The sequence below is a fragment of the Petaurus breviceps genome, unplaced genomic scaffold (genome assembly GCF_028583685.1).
Source record: "Petaurus breviceps papuanus isolate PSGF00001 unplaced genomic scaffold, PetGlider_PUasm1.0 154, whole genome shotgun sequence".
Lineage (NCBI taxonomy): Eukaryota > Metazoa > Chordata > Mammalia > Diprotodontia > Petauridae > Petaurus > Petaurus breviceps.
Genome location: NW_027185715.1, coordinates 16,461,231 through 16,485,813, shown reverse-complemented (window position 1 = coordinate 16,485,813; position 24,583 = coordinate 16,461,231). Strand labels below are relative to the sequence as shown.

General features: G+C 37.7%; 1 protein-coding gene across 2 annotated transcripts in view; it reads right to left on the bottom strand.

Moving 5' to 3' along the window:
- Positions 1-962: 962 nt before the first annotated feature.
- Positions 963-24,583, bottom strand: part of RAB3IP (RAB3A interacting protein) — a 51,641-nt gene continuing 28,020 nt past the window's right edge. For both annotated transcript variants that reach the window (XM_069081290.1, XM_069081288.1), the window contains exons 4-11: positions 17,285-17,380; positions 13,969-14,046; positions 13,189-13,395; positions 10,753-10,881; positions 9,356-9,468; positions 3,463-3,562; positions 3,301-3,370; positions 963-1,300 (exon numbers count right to left, since the gene is read on the bottom strand). In XM_069081290.1, the coding sequence (XP_068937391.1) occupies positions 1,218-1,300; positions 3,301-3,370; positions 3,463-3,562; positions 9,356-9,468; positions 10,753-10,881; positions 13,189-13,395; positions 13,969-14,046; positions 17,285-17,380 (876 nt within the window). In that variant the 3' untranslated portion in view covers positions 963-1,217. The remainder of the gene's footprint in view (positions 1,301-3,300; positions 3,371-3,462; positions 3,563-9,355; positions 9,469-10,752; positions 10,882-13,188; positions 13,396-13,968; positions 14,047-17,284; positions 17,381-24,583) is intronic.

The window sequence follows — 24,583 nt, the reverse complement described above, 5'->3', positions numbered from 1 at the left end:
GGTACATTAAGGTCACGGAGAAAATCAAAATGAACCCAGGATGCCAATTTGAGTAGTGAAGAGTTTGAAAATCATGTTATGTGAGGGAGGGTTTAAGGAAGTAGGGATGTTTCATTTGAGTGAAAGTCAACAGTTATACAGCAGCAGACATTACTCAACAGGAGAAAAAAACCTGATAACTAAACTTCTTCAACCATGAAATGAGTAGTGGCCTACCCCATCACTGGAAGTGATCAGATCCATCAAATCAGTCATGAAAGGAATTCTAGCATTATTAGGAAGGGGTTAAACTAGATGGACAACACATCTGTGACATTCTATACCATTCTGATCAAAAGACTTTCAGGTGGTTCCTCTATTTTCTACCCCCACCATGTCAAAATGTCATTGTCTCACATTCAAAGCCTTCTATAATTTGGCCCCTTCTCAACCTTTAAAAAAATTAAGAAAAAACTTTTTTTTACTATTCCATTAAAAAGTCTCCTTGGGTCATTATGTTTCACCCTAATTCCTGACTATTCATTTACTCCTCTTCTCTGGTTACTTAATCCAACAATTCCCATTCATCTCTCCCATTTCTGAACTTCTTATCAGCACTGAGGGACTATTTAGTGTCTTTTATTATCTAAACGTTTCATGTTTATTGGACTGTCTCCCTACCTTTAAACCCCAAGTTCTATGAAATCTGGGTCCACCTGTGACATTTCTCTGGCATCTTCCAAAGTAATGTAGCACACTTTCATGGACCAATTTGTAAAATTCAAAGCTAGTTAATCTTTTGTAAATGACTCACAGATAAAAATCGCTGCTAATATACAGAAAGTGTTAGCTCAATATACACCAAGTAATTAGCATTTTAAGCAAAAAATTTACTCCGATTATCAGAGATCTGAAATTCTAAAGTAATGAGCTGCCCCCTCACGTGGCAGAGCAGAACTAGAAGAGAAAGCAAACACACGGCCTTCAATCTAACATTTATTTAATTAGATTTTTTTTGCAACTATAAATTACAATCACAAGTACACCTGCGAGTCTTTGTCTTAGCACACAGTATGTGTCAGTCTGAAACAAATCACAGTACTCCTTAATGCGTTTTGCAAAAGGGGATAAAAGATCTTGGACCCAACTCCTTGGAAATAAATATCAAGTGACCATAAAAAAAAAAATTCAGCCATTTTAGTTATTCAGTGAAGTTCATGCATATTCAGTGTAGAGAATTAAAGTTCCTCCTTGAAATATCCCAGTTTTGCCAATGACATCTCTTTTCTCAACTGCATAACTTCCCAAAACATCTGATCAACTGCAGAGAAGAGAAAAAAAAGACACATAAATCATTAAAGACCACCCTAAATTCCAATTTAATCTTTCATTGAAACATATTTGAAACCAAAGGATTAGTTTAAACTCCCATCATCACTAAGGCCTGTGCCCAAGAAATCTGAGTCTGCGTGCTTCTCTTATTAAAAACTATTCATTGTTTTAATGGCTGCTGCTAACACTTAAAATGAGTTATTAGAGTAGATATGCCATCAGAAATTAATGCCATGCTTGTACTGTAGTACTATATAAATTAAAAGTTTCAAGAGGGAGGCACTTCAATGTCATTTGGGAAAGAAATGTTTTCATTATCAACAATTACAATTAATGCTCAATTACATAAGAACTTATTATCTTATTCTTAGATCTTGTTCTGACTGGCTACTTCCTGACCATTTCTCAACATCTTTATTAGAAAGTAAGCAAGAAAAAAAGGAGACTCAAATTCAGTCTGAATACTCCTAACTACAGTGTTTTTAAAAGGTTTATTATTGAATCAAACTGTTGACAAAAAGTAATTGGGGGCAATTATCTGTGGAGTTAAAGCACCCAAGTTCTCCTATTGCAACGGTTAAGAGTTCGTTCTATGGTTAAGGATCTTCGTGTTGTTTCTAATGACAACAGATTTAAAAATTTTAATAGATTTCTCTTTCACATGCATGGGGTCTATGACTACAAAATCCTGTGGAGGGGAAGGGTTAAAGAAAAGAAACAGTATCACCTCTTCCCCCTAAATTCATCTCCTATGAAGCTTTCAACTTTCATGAGAAAAAACAAAACATCTCTCAGTCTTCGCCGTAAAAAAAAACCAAAAAACAAACAAAAAAACCATAACAAGTTTCTGTAATTTTAACAAAAAAATAAACATTATCCAATTTTATTTAAAGTTTTTGTTTTCCAACTTAGAAATAGTCTTTAAAATGTCTTTGCCAGTATAGTCTTATGAATAGGTGTCTGACAATCTTTCAATGTAAGCAGTATTACGCTATCTATCATACAGAAACCTAAGCTACCAATACAAACTTTTAATCGGAGAATCCCCCAGATATCATTTACATAGTGCAACCATTAAAATTATAGCTGCACAGGAAAAACACATGAAAACACCCAAACCACGGAGAGGATAGTTTAGTTTTGAACTAGCATGTTTTGTTTCACACAAAATTGGAATTTACGTGGTTCATCAGGATGAGAAGTGACAAAACACCACTATTAATTTATTTTAAGGATAGCAAGATTTTCTGTCCCCAGCAACAAATGAACAGTTAAAGCCCATAAATTTCATTCTACCCAGTATAAAATTGATATGGCCTTTGCAGACTGCAATGATGATGGACTACTCTAGTTCAATGTCTGCTACGAGCTAGTTTTAGGACAGCTATGTCCAATTCAGAAGACTTTTCTTGCTTTTAGGATCCAATTTTTTAGCTTGAAACTTTAATAATCTGAGAATTATTAATAATTACTAATTATCAAGGAAGACTATATTAAAAATTAACACACTTGCTTGAATTTGGCTCTCCCAGGTATATCATCTGCACGTCTCTCCTGATTTAGAATACAGTAATCTTTATTCCATTCAGTACTGTCCTCACAATGGCTTTACTAATTTCATACATGTAAGCAGAAAATATAGAAAAAAATGTATTGTTAGCTCTTTTGTGGTTTACCACCAATTAAAACAAATCTGACCACTTCTAGATTCTGCTCCACTCCTAGAGAGGCAGAAATTCAATGGACTATGTACATAAACGTCACACCACTGAAAAACGCTCCTGTCTAGAGGCAGAATGATTAAAACAAAATAAAAAATCTAATGCACTTAATTCCTAACTTATGTTTCAGCTTATTAGTATTTAAGAAACTCAAGAAAATGCCGATATTAGCATTCCTTCTGGCTTCAATATTATTACTAGATAATAAACACGTCCCAAACTTTTGATGCACAGCTGTGTACAAGCATTTGCTACGGTGGGTACTCACCATCCTGCTGTTTCACAAGGCCTTGCTGGATATAGCGAATGTATGTAAAAAAGTTACACACTGACGTGATCTAAAGCCAAAACAGAGATGTCACAAAAGGTCGTGTTACGTGTGCATTTACATGTAAGTCAGTCTGAACAAAAGTTACGGCAAATTACATACCCTGTATCTGCAAAAAGGAGAAATGTAGTAGTAGTTGCTTGAGTCTCCTAATTTAATTCTGTGTTTGCATGACTTACTCTGACCACTGAGAGCACATTTCCTGTAAAACAATTATACACCTAAGTTATCGACTGTTGAAAGCACCTATCCTTTCCACTCCGTGCAGAAAGAATAATATTTAGCATAACAATGTTGAATGTAATGATGTTTGGGATGTTTTCTGAACTCCAACATAATGATAATTTTCATTGTGTATTTTTGGTTATATTTGTAACAATCTCCACACAAAGAACATTGAGGTAAAATAGTGAGGCTCGTATTGTTTAAAGTGTTCGGCCAGCCTCCTAGGTAATGTGATCTTTAATGCTAACTGGCAGGTAACTCTGCAGACAGCAAAGAAGCTGAATTCGGGTGGCATGTTTGGCCTCTGGGGAAGGAATGCTGTGGTAGTTCAATTCTATCACCTCCAGAAATGAATTAAGGCTCTAGTAACTGGCTGCAAAAGGATTTCCATCTGCTTGGTTAGTGACAGGAGAGCTGCCTACAGGGCACAAATGAGAGATAAACAAAAGCAGGAAAATAGGACAGCACTCAGCTTTCCATCTGGGGCACAACATACTCCTTTCTTACATGAAAAATTGATTATGGCTCCGGTGTTTGTTAAAATATAATTAATTAGCAGAACTTCAAGTTAGGATTTGGATGGTGCTAAAAATAAGACATTTGGCTACATTTTAACGCCTAAATTATGAGGTGTGGTTTTAAAGACATAACTGCAAAGAAATTCTATGTATCCTACAGATTAATGATGACACAACAAAGCACTGCTCTATTTTTGAGTCTAAAGTCTAAAGAAATACAGCCACATGACGACAATAATAAGAAGTAACATTTATACGGGACTTTAAGAGTTACAAAATGCTTTACATATTATATCATCTAATTCTTATGATAATTCTGTGTGGTAGATGCTACATAGCATCTGAGGAAATTGAATCTGAAAAAAGTTAAGTGACTTGCCCAGGTTCACATAGCTAGCAAATGTCTGTCTAGAGGAGGATTCAAACCCAGGTCTACCTGACCCCCAAGCCTTGTCATTCACTCTGGCCACTCTGGCAAGCTCCCCCCAAATAAGTACTACTATTAAGCAGCCCAAGCTATCTGTACTGATATTTCAAATTATGATCAAAAAAGAAAAAAGCCATTCAACCATCTTCATGCGGACCTAGAGCCTCAAACAGACCTATGACTCCATCAATGTGGAAGCTCCCCAAAGTGACACAGACTACAAGCCAGCCACGGTTCCTCCTCCTGTGTGACTCCCATCCACAGCCTCCCCAAAGTTCATCCCACGGACTCCGCCCAGTGTGCCGCAGGCCTCACTCCCTCCCTATGAAACAATCCTGCCATCCTCCTGTCGGAAATTCCTCATTACACGTTCTCATCTTGCGATGCCTTTTCTGATGACACCTTTGGGATCTCTTCCTTTTCAGAGTTCCTCACTGGAAATACACCACAGTCTGCCTTCTCCCACTATGTGCCTTCCACTACCGACGGTGCAATGTTCACCTTTTTAGAGGCAGGGTTCTTCCAGGTCTTGCTGCCATAAAGCCAAATCATTAAAACGTCAGGATTAAAAAGATGGTCTTTGCTGAGATTAATAAAAGTGCTTTGCAATTTCCTGAAAGAGAGCCAGTCCTTCTCTTCCTCTTTTTCAATCCTGGGCCCAGGGCACTGTCTATACTGTCTGTCCCAAAAATATAAACGATCTCGATAGGGTATCTATCCAAGTTTATGTTGACATCTGTGCAAAAGACATTTTCCAGTCATACAGTCTTGCCCTGTGTGCACAGACACACCAAATTCCTTTGATCTCTTCTGAGAAGCTCTGGAATGTCATATGAGGCTTAATGAATCGACACAACGTCACCCACAATGAGGAGCACTGAGAGGCCTTTCTCACATGCTGGCAATCCTTCCTTAACCTGGCCTCTGTTATTTACCACTCCAGTGGAGGAGATTCAGCACCAAGGGTGAGCACAATCTTCTCTATTTCATGCTTCACCTGATATTTATTTTAGGATGTCACTGAATGTTCTGTTGTTACATTTCCTAAGGGAACTCATCTTGATCTAGAGATGGGGGACAACTTTTTCTAAAAGCGCTCCTAAGAAGCCATTTCATTCTACCAAGTTGGATGCTTTTTTTTTTTTGCAAACAACAATAAACACAAGGACCTCAGATGATAAAGTATGTTCTGTTGTTGAATATTGTTTGCTCCACACAAATCTGCTTATTAAAAATGTCCTCAATCCATGTATACGCTGACCCTCATAGAGACTTGTGCAGATGGCAGAATAGCTGTGGATGTTTTCTTGGACTTTTTTTTTTTTTGCTTTTTGGAGGGAATTGGGGTTAAGTGACTTGCACAAGGTCACACGGCTAGTTCTTGTGTTAAGTGTCTGAAGCTGGATTTGAACTCAGGTCCTCCTGACTCCAGGGCTGGTGCTCTGTTCACTGCGCCACCTAGCCACCCCTCTTGGTCACTTTTTTTATGGAATTAATAAGATCTGAGATTTTTTCCCACATCTTTGGTACTTTCCCCTCCATTTAAATACCTGGTAAATTAAACTGATCTCTCAATGCCCTTATAATTATATTGACCTCAACATTCGTTTTACATTCTATTTCTCACAGTATTCTTTCCCTCTCACCCTAGACTAGGCATTCTTTTAAGTAGCTAATTACCTATAAGAACTTTTAAATTTTCAATTAGATTATAAATAAAAGGCTTTTGTGTTGCATTTTTTTGAAAAGGCAAGAATTTTTAATGTGAATAATCATACTCCAAATGTTTTTAGATAAGGCAGGATTTTCCACTGATTTCCCTAAAGAGAAACACGCTTGTATAGTATTCATGTTCTCACAGCCCTGGGGCACTCTGGGTACAAACATAGGAAACACTATGTAGGTACTCCATAGGAGCCCTGCTCTGCTGCAGCAGTCTGACAGGAGGTGATCCTGGCTTCTCAAAGGCTATGACAGCAAGACGGGGCAACCTCTAGCAGGTTTTCCCACGTTGGAAAGGTTTCAAATGCAGCCTATGAACAGACTGAGGACCAGCCTTGCTGACCATGGAAAGATTCATCACCACCTACATGCCACTCACCTCCTAACGAACTTTTTTTGGGGGGTGCGGGGGGTTGGCAAAAGGAGCCCACGAAACAAAGAAAAATATAAAATTGTCCCAGACCTTCTGTTTCTGCAGTGATGGTGGCCAAGTAGAGGAACAGGAGACAGAGGGTACTAAGAATCACACAGTTTCTGGACATCAACAAACATTCATTAAACCACTGTAAATTAATTGCTACAACAAGGAGACCAAAAGAGCGATGAAAATGCTTTTAGTCAGCAAATATCTGACTTACTTGCCAAATGGAGAGCGATGGCTGCCAAAGGCAACACTGGGTTGGAATATAAATTTGTAAAATCTTACAAAGAAAATAGATAGATGGTTATGAATGGCTGCCTCATAAAAGAGAGAAGCAGTGAAGGGTAAAACCAATCTAAAAAAAGCAAGATATCCAACTAAGCTAAATCATCCTATGGTATACAAAGATAAAAATTTAAAAGTGCTAAAAATAAGAGAAAAAATGGAAAAGATTTGCAAAAATTATTACAAAAAACAATTTTCTCTATTAAGGACAGGAACTGCAACTAATATTATGTCTCTAATATCACAGCCCATGAGGTGTTTACAGAGAAGTATAAATAGCATAAAACATATAAAAATAATCAATAAAAAGCATAAATGTTCCCTTTAGGGAACAAAAACAAATTGGAGCAAATATGGAAAGGAGATTCATGTTGGAGACAGAATAAATTGAGGGACCAAATTTATACAAATCATCCCATAACTATTTGCTTTGCTCTATCCTCTCTTCCTGTGCATAAGCACAACCTATCTTGTCACCTAGATCTCTAAAAATTTGAGAACAGGACCTCATCTTTCCTTATCTCTTAGAGGGCATTACATACGATAGACATTTAAATTCCAATCCTCCAAATCTACAAAAAGTCTCAATCTAAGAAAATTATTGGCAGAGACATCTCTGAAGTGAGGACTTGATCTGGGCAAGTTAGAAGACCTAGATTCAAATCCTAACTTCCCTCCATACTATTTGAGTCCTGACCAGTTTTTTTTCATTTGTAAAATTAGGGAGGTGACCAGATGACTGCTAAGATTCTGGCTCTAATATTCTATGGTTCTTATTGTACTAATACGGTAAAAATTAAGTTTTGGCTGGTAACTGCTATTATTTGGAATTTGCTTTAGTAAATTTTAGTATATTAGCAAAACACACCCCGGAACAGAGATGTCCAACTAAGCTGTTCCCATGTGGCCCCAACCAGATTAAAATGCAATTGGGAATGATTTGCAAAATAAATAAAAACATGATACAACACAGATAATTTAATGTGCGGTTTTCTAAGACAACATGTGACCTACAGGGATCCATTTCTATTCAAGTTTGACATCATTGCCTTAAGGAGACAAACTAAATTATAATACACAGTAATAATTACAACTTGTGAAAATTTAAGGTATGAAACAGAACCGGAAATATTAGGCCCAATTTAAAATTCTCAAGTGTCTACTGAATGGGGTCAAGATCCATCCCTATGTTCAAGATTCGATATAAAGTAGCACTAGATGATATCAGCCCAAGCACCTGGTGTGAGTGGAAGGGAAGCTCATAAACACAGAATTAGTGCCTCACTCCTTGATGAGCAATCAACCAAGTACTACGGTGACTATTTACATGCACATTAAATTTCAAAATAAAGCTCCCCGCATTGCTAGGACACACCTAATTTCCTTCAGCCTTAAAATGTGTCCTACAAAGGGGGAAAACATGTGCTCCTGCTTTGACTCTGCTGTCCCAAGCTGAGCTGGACCTAGAAAACCAAATGCTTGTTTTACCAACAGTTTTCACAACCCTGTAAACAAAGGGGCAGCAGAAGCTGCCTCCGTGAGGCTGTATCTTTCTGCTTCTACCCTGATCCCTCATGGAAAGACCATGTCTGGGTAAGGACTGGCGTGGGGAGAGAAAGAAAGGGAGAGAGGGGCTGCATTTCCCCCTCCATGTAATAAAAACCCCCGAAGGCTTCCTTCTAAGGGTTTGTGACACCCTGGTATGCAATGAGACGGCTGAAGGAGGAGACCTCTGGTCCCTTCCACCTCTAACTCTATAATTCAGCAGGAGAGGGGATTTAGCAGAGTTGTGACTAGCAGCTTTTCACCTGGAGGCACAAACAGTTGGGGGCAGGGGAGAGGAAAGGGACAGCGAAGGTACACACAATACAGTACTGGGGGCAGTCATGTTGGCGAAGATGACAGGCCATCTTCCTGAGAACCTGTCCCTATCCCAATGGGGGGTTAAGAGGTGAGAAGGAGGAAGTCCCCAAGAGGGACACGATAGTGACAGAGCCCCGGGAGTGACAACATGGGCGTGATGGTACCATATGGTAGGCCAGCAGAGGATTCCAATGCAAGGGCTGGGGATGGTAATTACAACAGGGAGGAAATGTATTTCCTCACCAAAAGGAGGAAGTGTTTCTTCAACACCCTGGACCAAAGTTTGCACCAGTTATGGCTCTGCTATTTAGCACAGCTGGAATTATTCATGCATTCATGACGCTAAGGAATAAGACTATTACCTCATGTCTTATCTGATAACATAAGGTTCTATGCTGATCTAAGGGTAATGGAGCCACTGGGCCACTGGGGCCTGTTTCGAAGGAATGACATAAAACCCTCCCATATTAAACACCAATACCATATAAGAAGCATTCAATATTTTTCATAATTTATATAACTAGACTAACATACTTTGGTCCTCCACATTCAACTGCAGAAGCTTTTACAAATCGAATAGGTTGCAGTCCCACTGGTTCAATGCTTAGCGTATTGTTTTCCACAGCCTCCAGAACAGCTGAAGCCAACTTTAAAAAAAAAAATCCATAAAGAGATTTCAACATTTGATAACATTTAGCTATTTTAAAATTTAATCCCCAAATCACATAACCTTGGTCCTATGCAAGGAAAAAAAAGAAATGCTATAATCACAGCTCTAGTGGATGGAAGATCCTGGAGAATTTGTTTTCTATATTTTTATCTCCAAAGCCTAAAAGAGTAGCTAGTATACCCTAGGTACTTAAAAATGCTTAATGATTAATTCAACAACTTTTTTTCAGATAAAGGCTATTTAATCATTACTGACATGGCACATACTTACCTTCTTGACTCAATCCAGTAGGATTAAAATTTTGCCTTTTTCCATGTAAATACTTTTTTTTACTACATATTTTCTGCTTTTATATTTGTACATAAGATTATATAAAAGAATAATCAAATGTTATGTTCTAGAGCTAAACAGTCAGTGCCATGAAGAGGAGGTAAAGAGCCACAAACCTTTTATTCTAGGAAACTCAAAAAGTACAAAGATTATGATTTCTTTAAATTCCAAACAACAACAAAAAACTATTTGCTGGCTCTTAAGTTCTGATCAGGTAAGAGTGGGAGGAGGCTGGACCACAGTCATCACATAAAGCTGCCATGATTACATTTTAGCTGAGTGATTTGTGATGGAACATTGTGAAAGCTTCAGGCACAAATGGTCCCCCACCAGTCGCTTACGTTCATATACGTGCTTATATTTCTGAAGATCGTTCACATTCACTATCCCACATAATCTTCCCAAGAGGCCTATGAGGTAGTTGGGACAGGTGGTATCTCTATTTTATACATGAGGAACCTCTACAAGCCTTCTGGCCTAGTAGAGACAGAAACTCAATCAAGGCATTTGATGATGATGTCTAAGCATAAAATCAGCATCTCTCTAGGACTAAATCTCAGCACATAAATCTAATCCCCATTACACATTTAACGTTTCATCCCTCAAACACATATTTCAATGCAAATGACCATCTGCTCAAGATTAGTAAGAAGGCCAGGACTCAAGTGTTCAAAATTTACTATGAGACTGGGAGTAAAACAGAGAGATAAGGAAGGGAGGATCTGTGAGGATCTATATGGATCAAGTGGAAGGACGACAGAGGCCAGAGAATTTTTTTAAACAAATACATAACATTTTAAAGCTATTTATATTAAAAATGTGTTTTATGCAAATAACATATTAAAAATGTGGAAAGCACAAAACAATCCTAAACAATCCCATATTTATACAACACATTCATTTATTCAAACTTAAAAAAAAAGTTTTTTACCTCACTTTTGGAAAAGGTTAAGCATGGAAATATATCTTCCTGATAAATTCTGTCTAAAAACGGGCACGTCCTGTCCATTGTGGGTTCATCCTTCCAAGATCTGAACTCATTATACAGAGATAAGTCAGCCTAATAAACAAATTCAGAAAGCATTTTTTAAATTCAAACCCCCAATTATACCTATTTATAAGTAAAGCCAAAGCAACCACTAACAGCTTTTCATTTTCAACATTATGAGGCATACATATAAAACATTTTTTTCTTCATCCTTATTCCTCAACTCTTTAGATTATGATGAAAGGCAAAAAAGAAAGCAAGGTATGAAATTTCTAAATTAAACAATACTTCCTTCAACATTTCAAAAGATTCATGATTTCACTGATGGGAACTACTCCTTTTTTTTTTTTAAAGCAATCGGGGTTAAGTAACTTGCTCAAGGTTACACGGCCAGTTATTTCTGGGTGTGGTGCTGAGTATCTGAGCCCGGGATTCGATCCATGTCATCCCGACACTGGAGCCAGTGCTCTTACTCGCTGTGCTACCTGGCCGCCCCCGGGAACTACTCTTTACCACACAAATAACAACACTTTCATGCCTTAGTAGAGCTATGACCAAACTCCCACCAAAACCCATGGGATGTACACCTTCTGAGAAGGTTTCTGAAACTTACTTAAGATGGTCCTTTAACCATAATCCACCGCTGAGCCTGCAAACTAAAACCACTTTAGCACCGCAGAGCCTACTAGAGTTTATATTCCACTAGCACAGCTTTCAAGCACCCAGAAGATGTTTCAAAACACACCAAAAAAGACCAAAATTAGGTTTAAAATGAAGGAAATGTACTTGCAAATTTTTTTTCTTGGGAAAAAAAAAAAAACCCTTCAGGCACCTAAGTGCCAAAGTGGTACCACATATCCCAGAAAAAGCTTCTGGCCTAAGGAAGTCATTTGCAAATTTTGTGAGGTTAGCAAACCTCAAAAGCTTTCAACTAAGTAGTCTGAACACAATTAAACCCAGGGATCTTTTTGTCTTGCATATGTGTTTCCATTAAAGTCTTAATTAAATGTGATCCCAATATTCTGTGAAAAAGGACAAATTTTGTGCTATTTATCAGATCAGTATGTTCTAGATGCTAAAACTTAAGTCAAATTTATAGATTTCCTTTGTCTAATACTTTCTTTTCTACAATTTTACAAAACATCAACATGTATGCTAAATAAAGTTTTTTATTATTTATCTTAAATTATAATGTACATATGTATATCCTTAAAATATAATATTATGCATTCCAAAGCATTCATAACGTAAAACTTTACAAATACATCCAAGTAATGGCAGTTAAAGATAGCCTTGCACATTAGGTAAACAATGGGAGAAAAAATGCATATTCAAACATTATAAAAATCAATAATATGAATGCAAATGTTTCCAGTTCTATATATTAGTTAATGTACCACACAATGGAAAATTTAGTCTAAATATAACAAAATCAAGAATAACAAATTTAAGAGTTTCTTAAACATACAACAAAAATCAATGCAACAAATTCTACAAAATATTTGTTTTCAAACTCTGAAGTTGTATGCCATATTTAGATTTGCCCAAACGCTGACTTTTCTTGTACATTTCCTATTATCAATTTTTTAAAAAAAAATAAAGTTGTATATGTTTTTCCTTATTAGTATCATCCTTTTTTCCCCTAAAATGCTATTCAATTAAGTGAAACCATTCTTTTTTCCCCTAAAATGCTATTCAATTAAATGAAACTACACCAGCTTTGGTTATTCAACTACTAACCTGTCTGCAAACTTAACTGAACCCTTAGGGTAACCTTACTCCCACTAAGGACTGAATTGAAAAACCTGATTTGCGGCTTCAAAAACACAACTCTGAAGTTGACAAAACCATCTACTATTGGACCCATTTTCTAGGAATGGATGTGAGAGTTAACGTGAGTATAACAGCTCTAATTTAAGTCCTAGGTCCTAATTCCAAGTGACCTGCTAAACTCTGATAGTTCTACATCTCCCCAGTTTTTAGAAAAATTCAAAATGTAAAATCACTACAGCTTGGTGGGTTAAAGAAATCTTAATTCTGCAAGTTATTTTTCATTTTAAGACTTAGCACTAGTAATAAAATTACTATCATCCAAGACAATTTCAGTCAGCCATCCTTCGTTTACACAACACAAAAAAAAGTAAAGATTTTTCCTAACTGAAATAACAAGATTCAGAAACTTACCAAGATTCTAGGTGGTATTCCAAGGTCAGCCAGAAGAGAAGGGGACTGGAGAATCCCTGAAAGAAGTCAGCTCTACATAAAGCCTCCCCCATATAAACACTGTATTTTGTACCACAGAATTTGTTGGCAAAAAGCTTAAGTGATGAAAATTAATAAGCATCAAAAGGGCCAGGGGGACAGTCCTTGACGAGTTACCTCTTTGCAGTCTTTTACAATAGGCTGCATCACACTGAGGTCCTGATGACTGCTACTCATAGCACCGCTTGCACTTTTATTTCTTGCATGTCCCTTTTTAAAAGGAGCTTTTCCACTTGGTGGAAGTTCGTGAATTGGTGATGTTGGTGAAGTGGACGACAACACAAGTGTCTTTAAGGCAGCGACTTCTGCTTGAAGTACATCAATCTTAAAAAGAGTGCGATACAATTACTGGTCTACTAAATACTTTTTTTTGACAAATACAGACACACTTCATCTCCAAGGATAGGGAATTAATTTTCTTCATACATTACACAAAATAGTAGATAGAGGGAAATAAACCCCCTTTTTTGTTATTTTTTTTTTCTGGCTTAGATTCAGCTGTCTTTCAGATTTTCAGAATTCAAATCAACAAATCTAGAAGAAAAATATCACCATTTTTAAAAAATTTTAGTTTTGCTCCATTTCCAAAGATTTCAAATTAAAAGTTCAAGATCTGTTCTAGTTCATCTCAAAATAAATTATGCTGTCTCTGTTCTGTATTGGTCACCTGTTTTCAAATATCAAATACCAATATAGTGCCTTGTATGTAACAGGTGCTCAATAAATTTAAACATTCATATTTATTTACAGAAGATTTTATGACAAAATCTGATTATTTAATCCTTTTAGACAACATATAAAATGTATAAAGTAGTTTTAGAAAAGAGTAACTTTTACTCTTAAAATGTCTGGGTAATTTCTATCATTTTTCTACCATTAAATACAGCAAAAACTTACCTTTCCCTGTGCTTCTTTTAATTGTTTTTCAGCTGTTGCCTGCTTGATATTAGCTTCTCTCACCATTTTATGAGCTTCCTACAAAATGTTAATAATAGTGAAAATTTTGGAATAAAAAAATTCTTAAGATTTGTCAGTTTTTTTAACTTTTAAAGTTACTTTTTACCTAAAAAAGGGAAAAATCTAAATGCCAACTATGGTATGATAAGGGTACTAAATAGTCAAAGTTTTACTGTGAAGAAACAGTTTACATCATCATCTTTTGTAATTAATGTTTAATTGTGTACACAATATTAGGGATAATTTCTGATTATAAAACAGGTATCTCCTTCATAAGTAAATATATCAAATGTACATCTAACATAAAGATAAGGTACAAGCATAATAAACAGATGCAAAAACTTATAGGAATTAACCCAGTAAATGTTAGGAATGAGAATCTACTCTATATGTTATGACCCAGGCATCAATTTTGCAGTTATATTCCTTGTAATTAGCTTTCACATATGGGACATAGCACATACATGTACAAAGAACAAGTAAAGACAAACACATGAATAAGGATGCAATTTATAGATATGAGTCTGCTTAAAAGGCTTTAGCATGTTAAGGTCTAAAAGATCAGGACATTATACACGAGGCTACTTTGTATTTTGTGTACTGGAACCTAAGACATTTAATTTTTAATTAATAGGGTCTTCTTGCATTAGTACCACAGATAAATAACTAATTTGCTCCCTTTCTTTAGTGTACTTACATTAAAAGTAAGAAGACCTCGATTCTGGTCCTAGCATTGCCACTAACCAGGAGTGAGACCAGGGACAAGTCAATTAAACTCTCTAAGCTTCAGTTTCTTCACCTGTAAAATCATAGTACCTGTTCTATTGTACCTCAGAAGGTTATCATAAGGGCAAAATAATAATGTGATGCACACAGTAGGCATTCAATAAATATTCCTGAATGGATAAATAACATACAAGAAATGGCTTTAGGGGAAAATAGCAAAATAATACACAAATTCAAATTACTAGTTCTTAAGGCTTTAAAGGAAGTATATTACAACCTCCTGGTCTTTTTAACATTAGAGCACTAGATCTCTGCTTTTGTGTGTGTGTGTGTGTGTGTGTGTGTGTGTGTGTAACACACACACACACACAGGTTATGATCAAAAACTAATCTTTAAAAAGCCAATGGCTACATTAAAACAAGTCTAAACAGACACATAAATGGATCAACTTTTAAATTCAAGGTTTAGATTCAACATTCAAGTACATTATTCACAAGAATTTGCTACCCATCATGTTATTGACAGAGTAAATAAGGTTTATAAAAAGTCTTTAAAATGAGTACACATGCAAACTACCTGATAATAAATTAAAAGAATTTACTGATCCCATTTTTAAAAATTAAAAAAAAATCAGAAAGTCTCCAAGCAAGAGAAAAAAATAAAGGAAACCAGCAAAAAAAATCTATAAAAATCTATTTTTAATATATGTGTGTTTTGGATACTATTTTCTTCACAACATAAATATCGTGTGATATTTACAAATGCACATATAGGTAACATATTATAAAAGTAATAATTATGGGAGTTCCATTGCCGGGATGCATATAACACAATCATAGAGATAACCTGTTATTATTTATCTGCCACAGATACTAGCCTGGGTCACTCTTGAGAACCTAGAAATAGGGAAAAACCTGTCTTTCTGTAACATCCTCTCACATACAACACATATTTCCACAATACCCTTACCCAACTCCTGAGAAAAAGGTGTTACGACTGACCGACCCCTTCACTTGTTCAAGGGAAGTTAAACACTGGGAACAAGTCAGTTTGCTAGACTCGATATTTAATTTCCTAGTATTACATAGCTCCAATTTGAATTTTTCTTCAGTATTTATATATAACAACTGTAGAATCTGCTACGGCAAATCTCTGTCAAAACTATAATTTTGTTTTAGATAATAATTTTCTGCCTGATCTTTTTATGAAAGCCTTACTCATTATAGACCTCACTCTTCCCATTTACTTAATTTGCCCGCCTCTTGTCTCCTTTCAAGGACTAACTGTTAGTGTAAAAGAAGACAGCTTGGCTTAATTATCTCTATTTTAAAACCGTTTCTTATTGTTTGTTCACAAACTGTATGCTCCGGTGTCTAGAAAGGCACTGTCCGACTATTAAAGCCAGCCGTGTCTTAGCGACACCGTTTCGTGACAAGATCAGTAAATTCAGACACTGGAGACAAGTCTAGCTTGTGAGTTATCTGGGCCCTTTGTACCCAATGCTTCCCCTTCTAGTTTGTGGATGTATGTGAGACATTTCAATTCTTTGAAGGTTCTTCCTAAAGAAATGTCTTTCAACCTGGCTAGATGTTGTTTTAATAAAAATGATATGCAACCTTGCCTGAGAAAATGGCATGATTCCATGACTCAAGGTAACTACTGAAGTAATCTGAAAAACTAATTCATGCTAAAATGATGAAAAACAGTCTTAAAGATAATGCCCACAGGCACCAATGCTGCCCCTAAGGCAGTCTGGCTGATGCCATGAATTCGAGTCACTGTGCCACCTTCATGGAGAAGACATTTATGTCAGGAGATTCGGAGCCAAGGTCAAACAACCTTGTGACGCCTCCCTTCCCAGAGCTACGGCAGGTTAACCCTCATAAAAGGACTAACAGGCTCTACCTAACAGCATGGCACAGAGGAGCTCCTGAGCATCCCAAAGGCTGTAACTGAGCTGCCTAAGTCACGAAGGCAACAAATACGAGCCTGGCAGTGTGGGCGACATTTGTTGTTGGAGGACTAGTCTGGCTAAGTCCAGGAGGGCTCACGACCAGATGGCTAAGCAAGAGGTGATGGAATCTGGCCACAGCAACTCATTATAGTCTACCAATGTATCTAACGATGCTGCCTTGCAGCTACAAAGAGAGTATACTCAGATGGAGCTACAAATCTCGTGAAGTGCAGAAGTGTACCAGGTTATAGCTTCTAGTACTCTTGATAAAGAATTATCCAGGCGGTTAGGTGGCACAGTGAATAGAGCACTGGCCCTGAAGTCAGGAAGACCTGAGTTCAAATCCAGTCTCAGACACTTGACACTTAATTAGCTGTGTGACCTTGGGCAAGTCACTTAACCCCAATTGCCCTACCTTTCCCCCTCCAAAAAGAAAAATCTAAAAAAAATAATTATCCATCTCCATTGTAAATTATTAACATTTACCTCCTAAAAAATTTTCTATCAACAAATAAATGCATCACAACCAAAAAAATATACATTTTCTTTTATACAGTAACTAAAAAGCAGCTAACCTCAAACAGACTAGCTGTGAGTTCTTCCAATTCTTGTCCCAGCTGATCTCGGACTTTCGAAAGTCTCTCACATTCTTCATCTTTTAGTTTTAGTTCCTATGAAAAATATGCATTTAGTGTGTTTACAAAGTGAAAGTGAAAATAAGATAATCTTATAACATTCCAACTTTCCCCCTATTTTCTCCATTGAAGCTGTATGTGGCTTCTCAAAGGTTCTAATATCAGAGCACAAGTTTTGATGAGTTCTCTAAAGCTGAAAAGATTTTATACGTGGAACTGGTGAGCAGACTCCATGACCTTTATCCAAAGACCAAACTAAATTAAGAGCAGGGTTTGGGGTTCGAATTTGGTGGGCCACTGGGTAACAAATAGTGACAGAAGGAAAAGGGAGGATCACAGAACAACGAGCTGTACTCCTTAATGAACTGAACTATGGGCAGTGTCATCATAAATGAAATTAGAAGCTGCAAATACAATGTATTTAATAGAAGGGTTGAAGACAGATTTATTATGTTCCAAGGAAATAAGAAACACCATTAAACAGGATATTGGTCATTTGGCTTGAGAGTACTCATGACAAGTATACACAAATAGACAACATTTATTAAAGAAGTCTGTGTGGCATCTACAAGTAGCAGGGTAATCCTCAAGATTATGCCCTCCCACCCAAAACTACCTTAAATGTATCTTGCACGTGCTATGTTTATGTCTCGCCCTGACAGAATATAAGCCCCACAAAGACAAGCTGTTTCACTGCTGTCTTTATACCCCACCGGACCTAACACAATGCCTGGTTGTAGTGGGTGCTCGAGAGATGATTGTTGATTTAAATAACTTAACAAGAGTCTCCAAATTAATTTACCACATACTTTAATACTCAGTGACTTCAAAATGAAAGCAGACAATAAACATGAGAGAGAAAGGTGAAAACCATGTTAGAAAACATGTTTGGGGAATAAGAAACAAAGCAGGCCAAAGATTCGCAGACAACTCAAACCTAATCCCATACACCAAGAACATTTCTTCAGGAAGAAAATTGGAAAACACCCTGGTAATAGATTGAGAGCACAAACATCACCATAAAACAGAGTCCTATAATTAAGACAGGAAATGATTAAAGATACAATAGTCATAACAAGAGCCAGCCGTGTGTCATCAGGACCACACTTAGCAAAGGGCCTACCACACAGCAGGCACTCAATAAATCCAGCTGACAACAGCCAAAAGTTTAAAAAAAACTGGAAGGTGAGAAGATGACGCTGTGTTCAACTAAAGCTGCACCAAAATAACCTGATAAAGACAAAGTCAACTCCAGGCAATGGGAAAAGGAGAAAAGAAAAGACTGATTCTCTTACTACATATCCTCAAAACGTTTAAATAACACAGAACACTCATCACAATAAGGAGGTCGGGAAAGAAACCTCGGCAATCTGCCAGGGCCAGCAAACTGTTCATCCCTGTGTCAAGCAGAAAAGCAGAGAAGTCAAAGCAATTCAGACTTAAGAAAATAAATTCATTTGCACAAAAACTTCAGAGGAAGATGTCAGAACAATAAGAATACTATTACTGTACAAAAATTGAGAAAATACACCTACAAGGTTGGCACGAGGTATAAGGAAGCCACTTATTCTTAAAGCATAAGTAAGTATAATTGAACGTGAAACAGAACTGCCCAAATGTCTAATGGGGTCTAGTCTCATGGACAATAAGAGAAGGACCTTCATATACATAGTTAGAAGTCAAATGTGCTCATGCCAGAAGAGGATCAGAGCACAAAAGATTATGCCAGGAAAAGGGGCAAGAACTAATCACACACACACACACACACACACACACACACACACACACCACACACTCTCTCTCACTCCATGATGAGGACAACCTAACTGTAAAAGGCATGAAAGGATCCCAAGCAACAAATAGAACAAAAACAGTGACCTAAATGACAACAGCAACCATCAAACAACAGTTCTTCTTTCTCCTATCTTTATGAGAATGATCTATCTCTGTGGCAATATGAGAAAGTAACAGATAAGCATTTTAAAGTCTATTTTCTTTATATCTTTATGATCACATAACTGAATAAGCGCAGTAGAGAATCTAAGATCCTACTATGTTTATTGAATTTTTAAAAATCGTTTACCTCAGGGCAAAGTGGAGTCTAAAAGGCTCTTGTCAGACAAGGCCTACATGCACGTTAAAGATTACTTAAGACCATGCCAGTAACAACTAAAATGACTGTTCAATCATTTGCTAAAACTGATGTTCTATGTTTGTGTGACAAAAAACAAAGATTCCTATTTGATGGCAAGGTTCTTTCTCTAAATTCTATTTGCAAAGAACATTCTTCTAACCACACTGAACATGTTAACGGTTAAAGAAAAAAATTCTCTTTCGATGAAATCCACGGATGTTCAAGAGATGGGCCTACTCATCTACACACAAGAAATAATGGAAATTTCTATTGTTCAGATATAAGCAGCTAGACACAAAGCCTCAAGAAGGGTCCTTCTCAAAGGGTGCTTGCACAGCAAATTTCAGTAAGTGTGCTATGAACTTTGGGGTCTTAAGCATACTACAGACAAAAGAAAATTTATAAATAATTTTAACCACACTCTGAACTCACAAAGAAGACAATAAAAACTGCTGCCCTGACTGAAAAGAAACTTTGGATGCTCAAGTCTCCCAACTTTTCCAAATTTAAAAGCTTCTGCTGTGGTTCCTCACAAGAAAGAACACTGTGCTATGAAAGAAAAAAAAATGTAGAAACAACCACTGTGGAATATGTGCATCTTGGGTAGCGGCAGTCAACAGAGCATCCCTTAGGAGCTGGAGAGAATTGAAAAGGAAGAAGAGACTGAGTTAGGCCCCAAGAAGCAGCCATCATGGGGCGGCCAGGTGGCGCAGTGAGTAAGAGCACCGGCCCCAGAGTCGGGAGACCCGGGATTGGTTCCAGCCTCAGATACTTGGCACCCACACAAAAATAACTGGCTGTGTAACCTTGAGCAAGTTACTTAACTCCAATTGCTTAAAAAAAAAAAAAAGAAGCCACCCTCTCCTTTCACACTGTCTGCTACAACATGAGCCCCTCTTGCACACCACATAGGCTTCAGGTGATGCTATAGGCCACATAGATGGCCACATAGTGGAACCACAGGAGCAGAGCTCAAATGCTGGCCCCCCCATGGCCAAGTCCCTCAAGCTCTTGGGACTCGAATCCAGGACACTTTGGTTGTGAATAAGGGAACACCCAACTCTTCAGAATTACCAATAACCCAAATGGGCCAAGGAGCAGAGCTAATGCCTGAAAGGCAAGTTTCCTAAGGTCCCAGGAGCCATAGATTTAAAGTTAGCAGGGCCCTCAACAGTCACCTAATTCAACTCCATTTTGCAAATGACAAGAAAGCCAAGGTTAGTGGCTGGATCAAGGTCACAAAAGTCACAAGGAGTACAAAGCAAAGATCTGACCAAAGGTCTTTCTGCTGTGATAGTCAACACTGATTCACACTCTAACGCTGGATAATGAGTATACAGCTCCGGTGTTGCACTGGCACCTGCAAAATACTAAAAGACCTACAAAAGGAGTTCCAGTGCCTTTGGCAGATCCTCTACAGAAGATCTATGGGATGATATGGGGGGGAAACAGAGGTAGTTGGATGGTGCAGAGGACAGAGTTCAACAGGCCATGAAGAGTCTGAATGAATGAGCAATAACAAATGGGAGAAGTGCACACGGGATCAGAAGGCATACGCACCCCTGCACCCAACGGGCCGCTGAAGTGCGCCATCTCTCAAAGAGCAACGCTGCAGGAGGCCTGTGGTCGCTGCTGATGACTCATTCATTATGGCCATTTAAATTTTGTTGACTACAAAAGCAGAAATAATGCGTTTAGGCAGCCTACGTCATCATGCAGGGAGCCTGCAGCAAAGTTGTGACAGCCACCTAGAGCAGAGAGTGCTAGACTAAAGAGCCTGCAAGATCTGAGCTCCGATCTGCCCTTGGACACGGAATACTAGCTGCGTGACCTTGGCCAAGTCACTTAATACTCTATTTCAGTTTATCTGCAAAATGGGACAGTGCACAGGGAGTATATATCAGTTTCTCTGTTAAATGGGGGCATTTATAGTTTGTCACAAATGATGAGGAAAAATGCTTTAAAATTCATCTCAGGAATTTTTTTTTGTTAAGTGGTTATAAAAATCAGTAACAGTGCCTTCTCCCAAAAGAAGCACTTCAACATTGATTCTATCTAAGATATTAAGCTCTCACTTAGTTGAAAGTATTTAAGAAAAGGTTAAATAAATCTTGTTAAGAACTTCCTTAGTATATCTATCAAAGGAAGAATGACTTCAAAGAGAGCTGCTATTCATTTTATCTCTTTCAAAAAATGTCCCAAGTAATAGGTACTTTATCTTCTCCTCCTAAAAAAGGGGGAGTATCTCAATGTGGAGCCCAATAGAAATCTTTGAACATGCACACCTGTATACCAATGTCACATATTAAATGTCATGACCATCCATCAATGTTGAAGGGGTTGCTGAAAGACAGGTACACTGATGTATTGTTGGTGGAACCACAAATGGGTACAACCATTCTAAAAAAGCAAACTGGAATTGTGCAAATAAAGTGACTAAAATATCCATATCCTTTGACTCGGGTTCCATATACATGAAAAATTTTATACAAGTCTTTTTGTGGTAGCAAAGAACTACAAAGTAGGTTCTCACTAATTTTGGAAAGGATAAATAAATTGTGCTACATGACGGATATGGAATATTGTCGTACTATAAGAAACAATGAATAAGATAAAGAGAAGCATGAACTGATGCAAAGTTAAAGCCAGAAAAACAATCTTCACAATGATTACAACAATGTAAATGGAAAGAACCGCACCCAAACAACTGAAACTAAAGCTTGTAAACTATAAAGAGAAAGCTGTCCCTCAAAGACGAGAGATGTGACAAGATGTCTCTCTTGCTACTCTGAACAAGCAGAAGACCTTGATTTTTTTTTTTTTTTTCCCTTTAAAAAAAAAAATGATTTGTTATAAAGGTGGCTCTCTGGGAGGGAGAGAGGAAGGCTCAGGAGGAATGTATGCAATATACGTAAGGAGACCTGTTTCCCCTGAACCAGCATGGCTGAGGAGAGAGCACAAAGGTAGTAAGGGTTAGAGACAGGATATGCTGCTACCCCTCCTGACTCCAGAGCCAGCACCCTTCTCACTGTACCACAATGTCCCACTAATAGAAGGTTGTCTAATAAGCAATACTGGTGACCTCTATATAAATTTCATGTTGGTTCAAAATAGTTAGCACTGAGGCAGTTAAACATCAGATGATAAAAGAATAGTCCCTCTTTCCCTTTCCCCCAAATGTTTTACTGTCACAAGGACAACCAGAAGATAGCTTTTACTCTACCCTTTTACTCTGGATATCGTCCAATATGGATGAGTATAATTTAAAGTGCAAAAGCAACACAGCCCCCAACATCCCATCAATATTAGAAAAAAAGATCAATTTCCCTAAATGTCCCAAGGAGATTTGTGCTTCGAGACATTTCTTCCAGTAATTTATTTTTCAAAAGTTATTCACTCCCAGCTCCCGGCACTATGCTGAACATGTCACTCTCACACATACCAGGGATTTTAACTGGCATAAGAAGTAAATGATCTCCAAATCTCTACCCTACTACTCAAGACATGTTCTTTAACAGGCATGATATTTACTAGTAAATCACAAGTAAAAATAAAGATGACCACATCCAAATCTATGTATAGAACCCTAATTTCTCTCCTAAGCTCACTTCTACCTTCCTAACTGTCAACTGGACACCTCTCCCTGAATATCCCTTAAGTATTCCAAACTCAACATGTCCCAAAAGAACTCATATTTATGTAATATCCTTCCCCCCAAATCTATTCCTCCACTAACTTTACTTATTTCTGCTGAAAATCACTGGAGCAAAGGCTCTGTGCTGGCCAAACACTTCAGCAGTTTGGGTCCTCAGGGGGAAGTAGCATACTTCTTCCCTCAGGAATAGCCCTGAAGGGCTAAGGGTATTTATTTAACACCACTGTCCATGAGCCTCTAACCTGGGGGTTCTCATTCCCAATTTCATTAACCAGGGGACCCCACCCTGACACTTTGCCCTCGGTGTAATAGTTATTGTCCTCAGCAAATCTACTGGAGGATGTTAGGCAAAGTTCAAAGACCTAGCTTCTGGAGAGCTGTCCACTGATTCAGAAAAGTTCAGTATTATCCTTTTTTGAATGCCTTTCCCAGTGAGGTGGCACAGTTCATAAATATTTTTAAAATAATCATTCTTTGATGCTTCTAAATATATCATGATACAATTTAACAAGTAAACATCATTTTATAAAGTTCTGATTGATTAACTACCTGTCTTGGTATTTACTTTCCCCAATCCAAAACAACAGGGAAAGGAGAAGAGGAAAGGAAAAAAAAAAATCAAGCCTCTTTCTCAAACAGAAGCCTGATACCATAGAGTTTCCCCAAGTATGTGAAAGTTGTCTCCATAGGAATTCAGAACCTGGAATCACTGAGAATCTCCTTCTCACTGTTCAGGTGAGAAACCAAACTCAGATGGTATTACTGTGGCAACACTGGTGTCCTTGGCTCTAGGGATTGGGATAGGGGTATATACCTTCCCACTGCTGCAGAGGAGCTCTCCTGATCTGGGCTGTTAGGTACCAGGTGCTACAACAAATCATCCCTGTGTCCAGGGCAACTAGGGTCTTTCCTTTGTCCCTTTCTCTCTAAGCTGCCTCTATTCTTCACCTACACATAAACCAGGTATCAAGATGAGGGTAACGGACAGTGTCAAAGGCTATAGAGAGGTCAAGGAGGAGGACTGAAAAAAATATCATTAGATCATTGGCAACTCTGGAGAGAATAGTTTTAGTGGCATAATGAGGTCAGAAGCCAGAATATAGAGATAAAAAGAGTTGAGAAGGGAAGTGGAGGCTTCTATTTTAAACAGCCTTCTCAAGAAGTTTAGCTGAAGAGTGAAACAAAAACAAAGGGTTGAAGAGCTAGGAGAAAAGAGCTAGAAGCAATAGACAAAGCAAGTGAGTGATTTCTGAGGATGGGGGAGGAATGGGCATATATATGCTAGAGTAGATGGGATCATCTGAAGGAGAAGGGCCACTTCTTCATGGAAAGGCGTCGAGATAGGTCATATTTTGGTAGGTTTAGTTCATTCAAAATGGCTATTCACATAAATTAGACCCCCAACCCATAAAAATGTAGGACTCTCTGGCCCCTAGACCAGATCAGACCC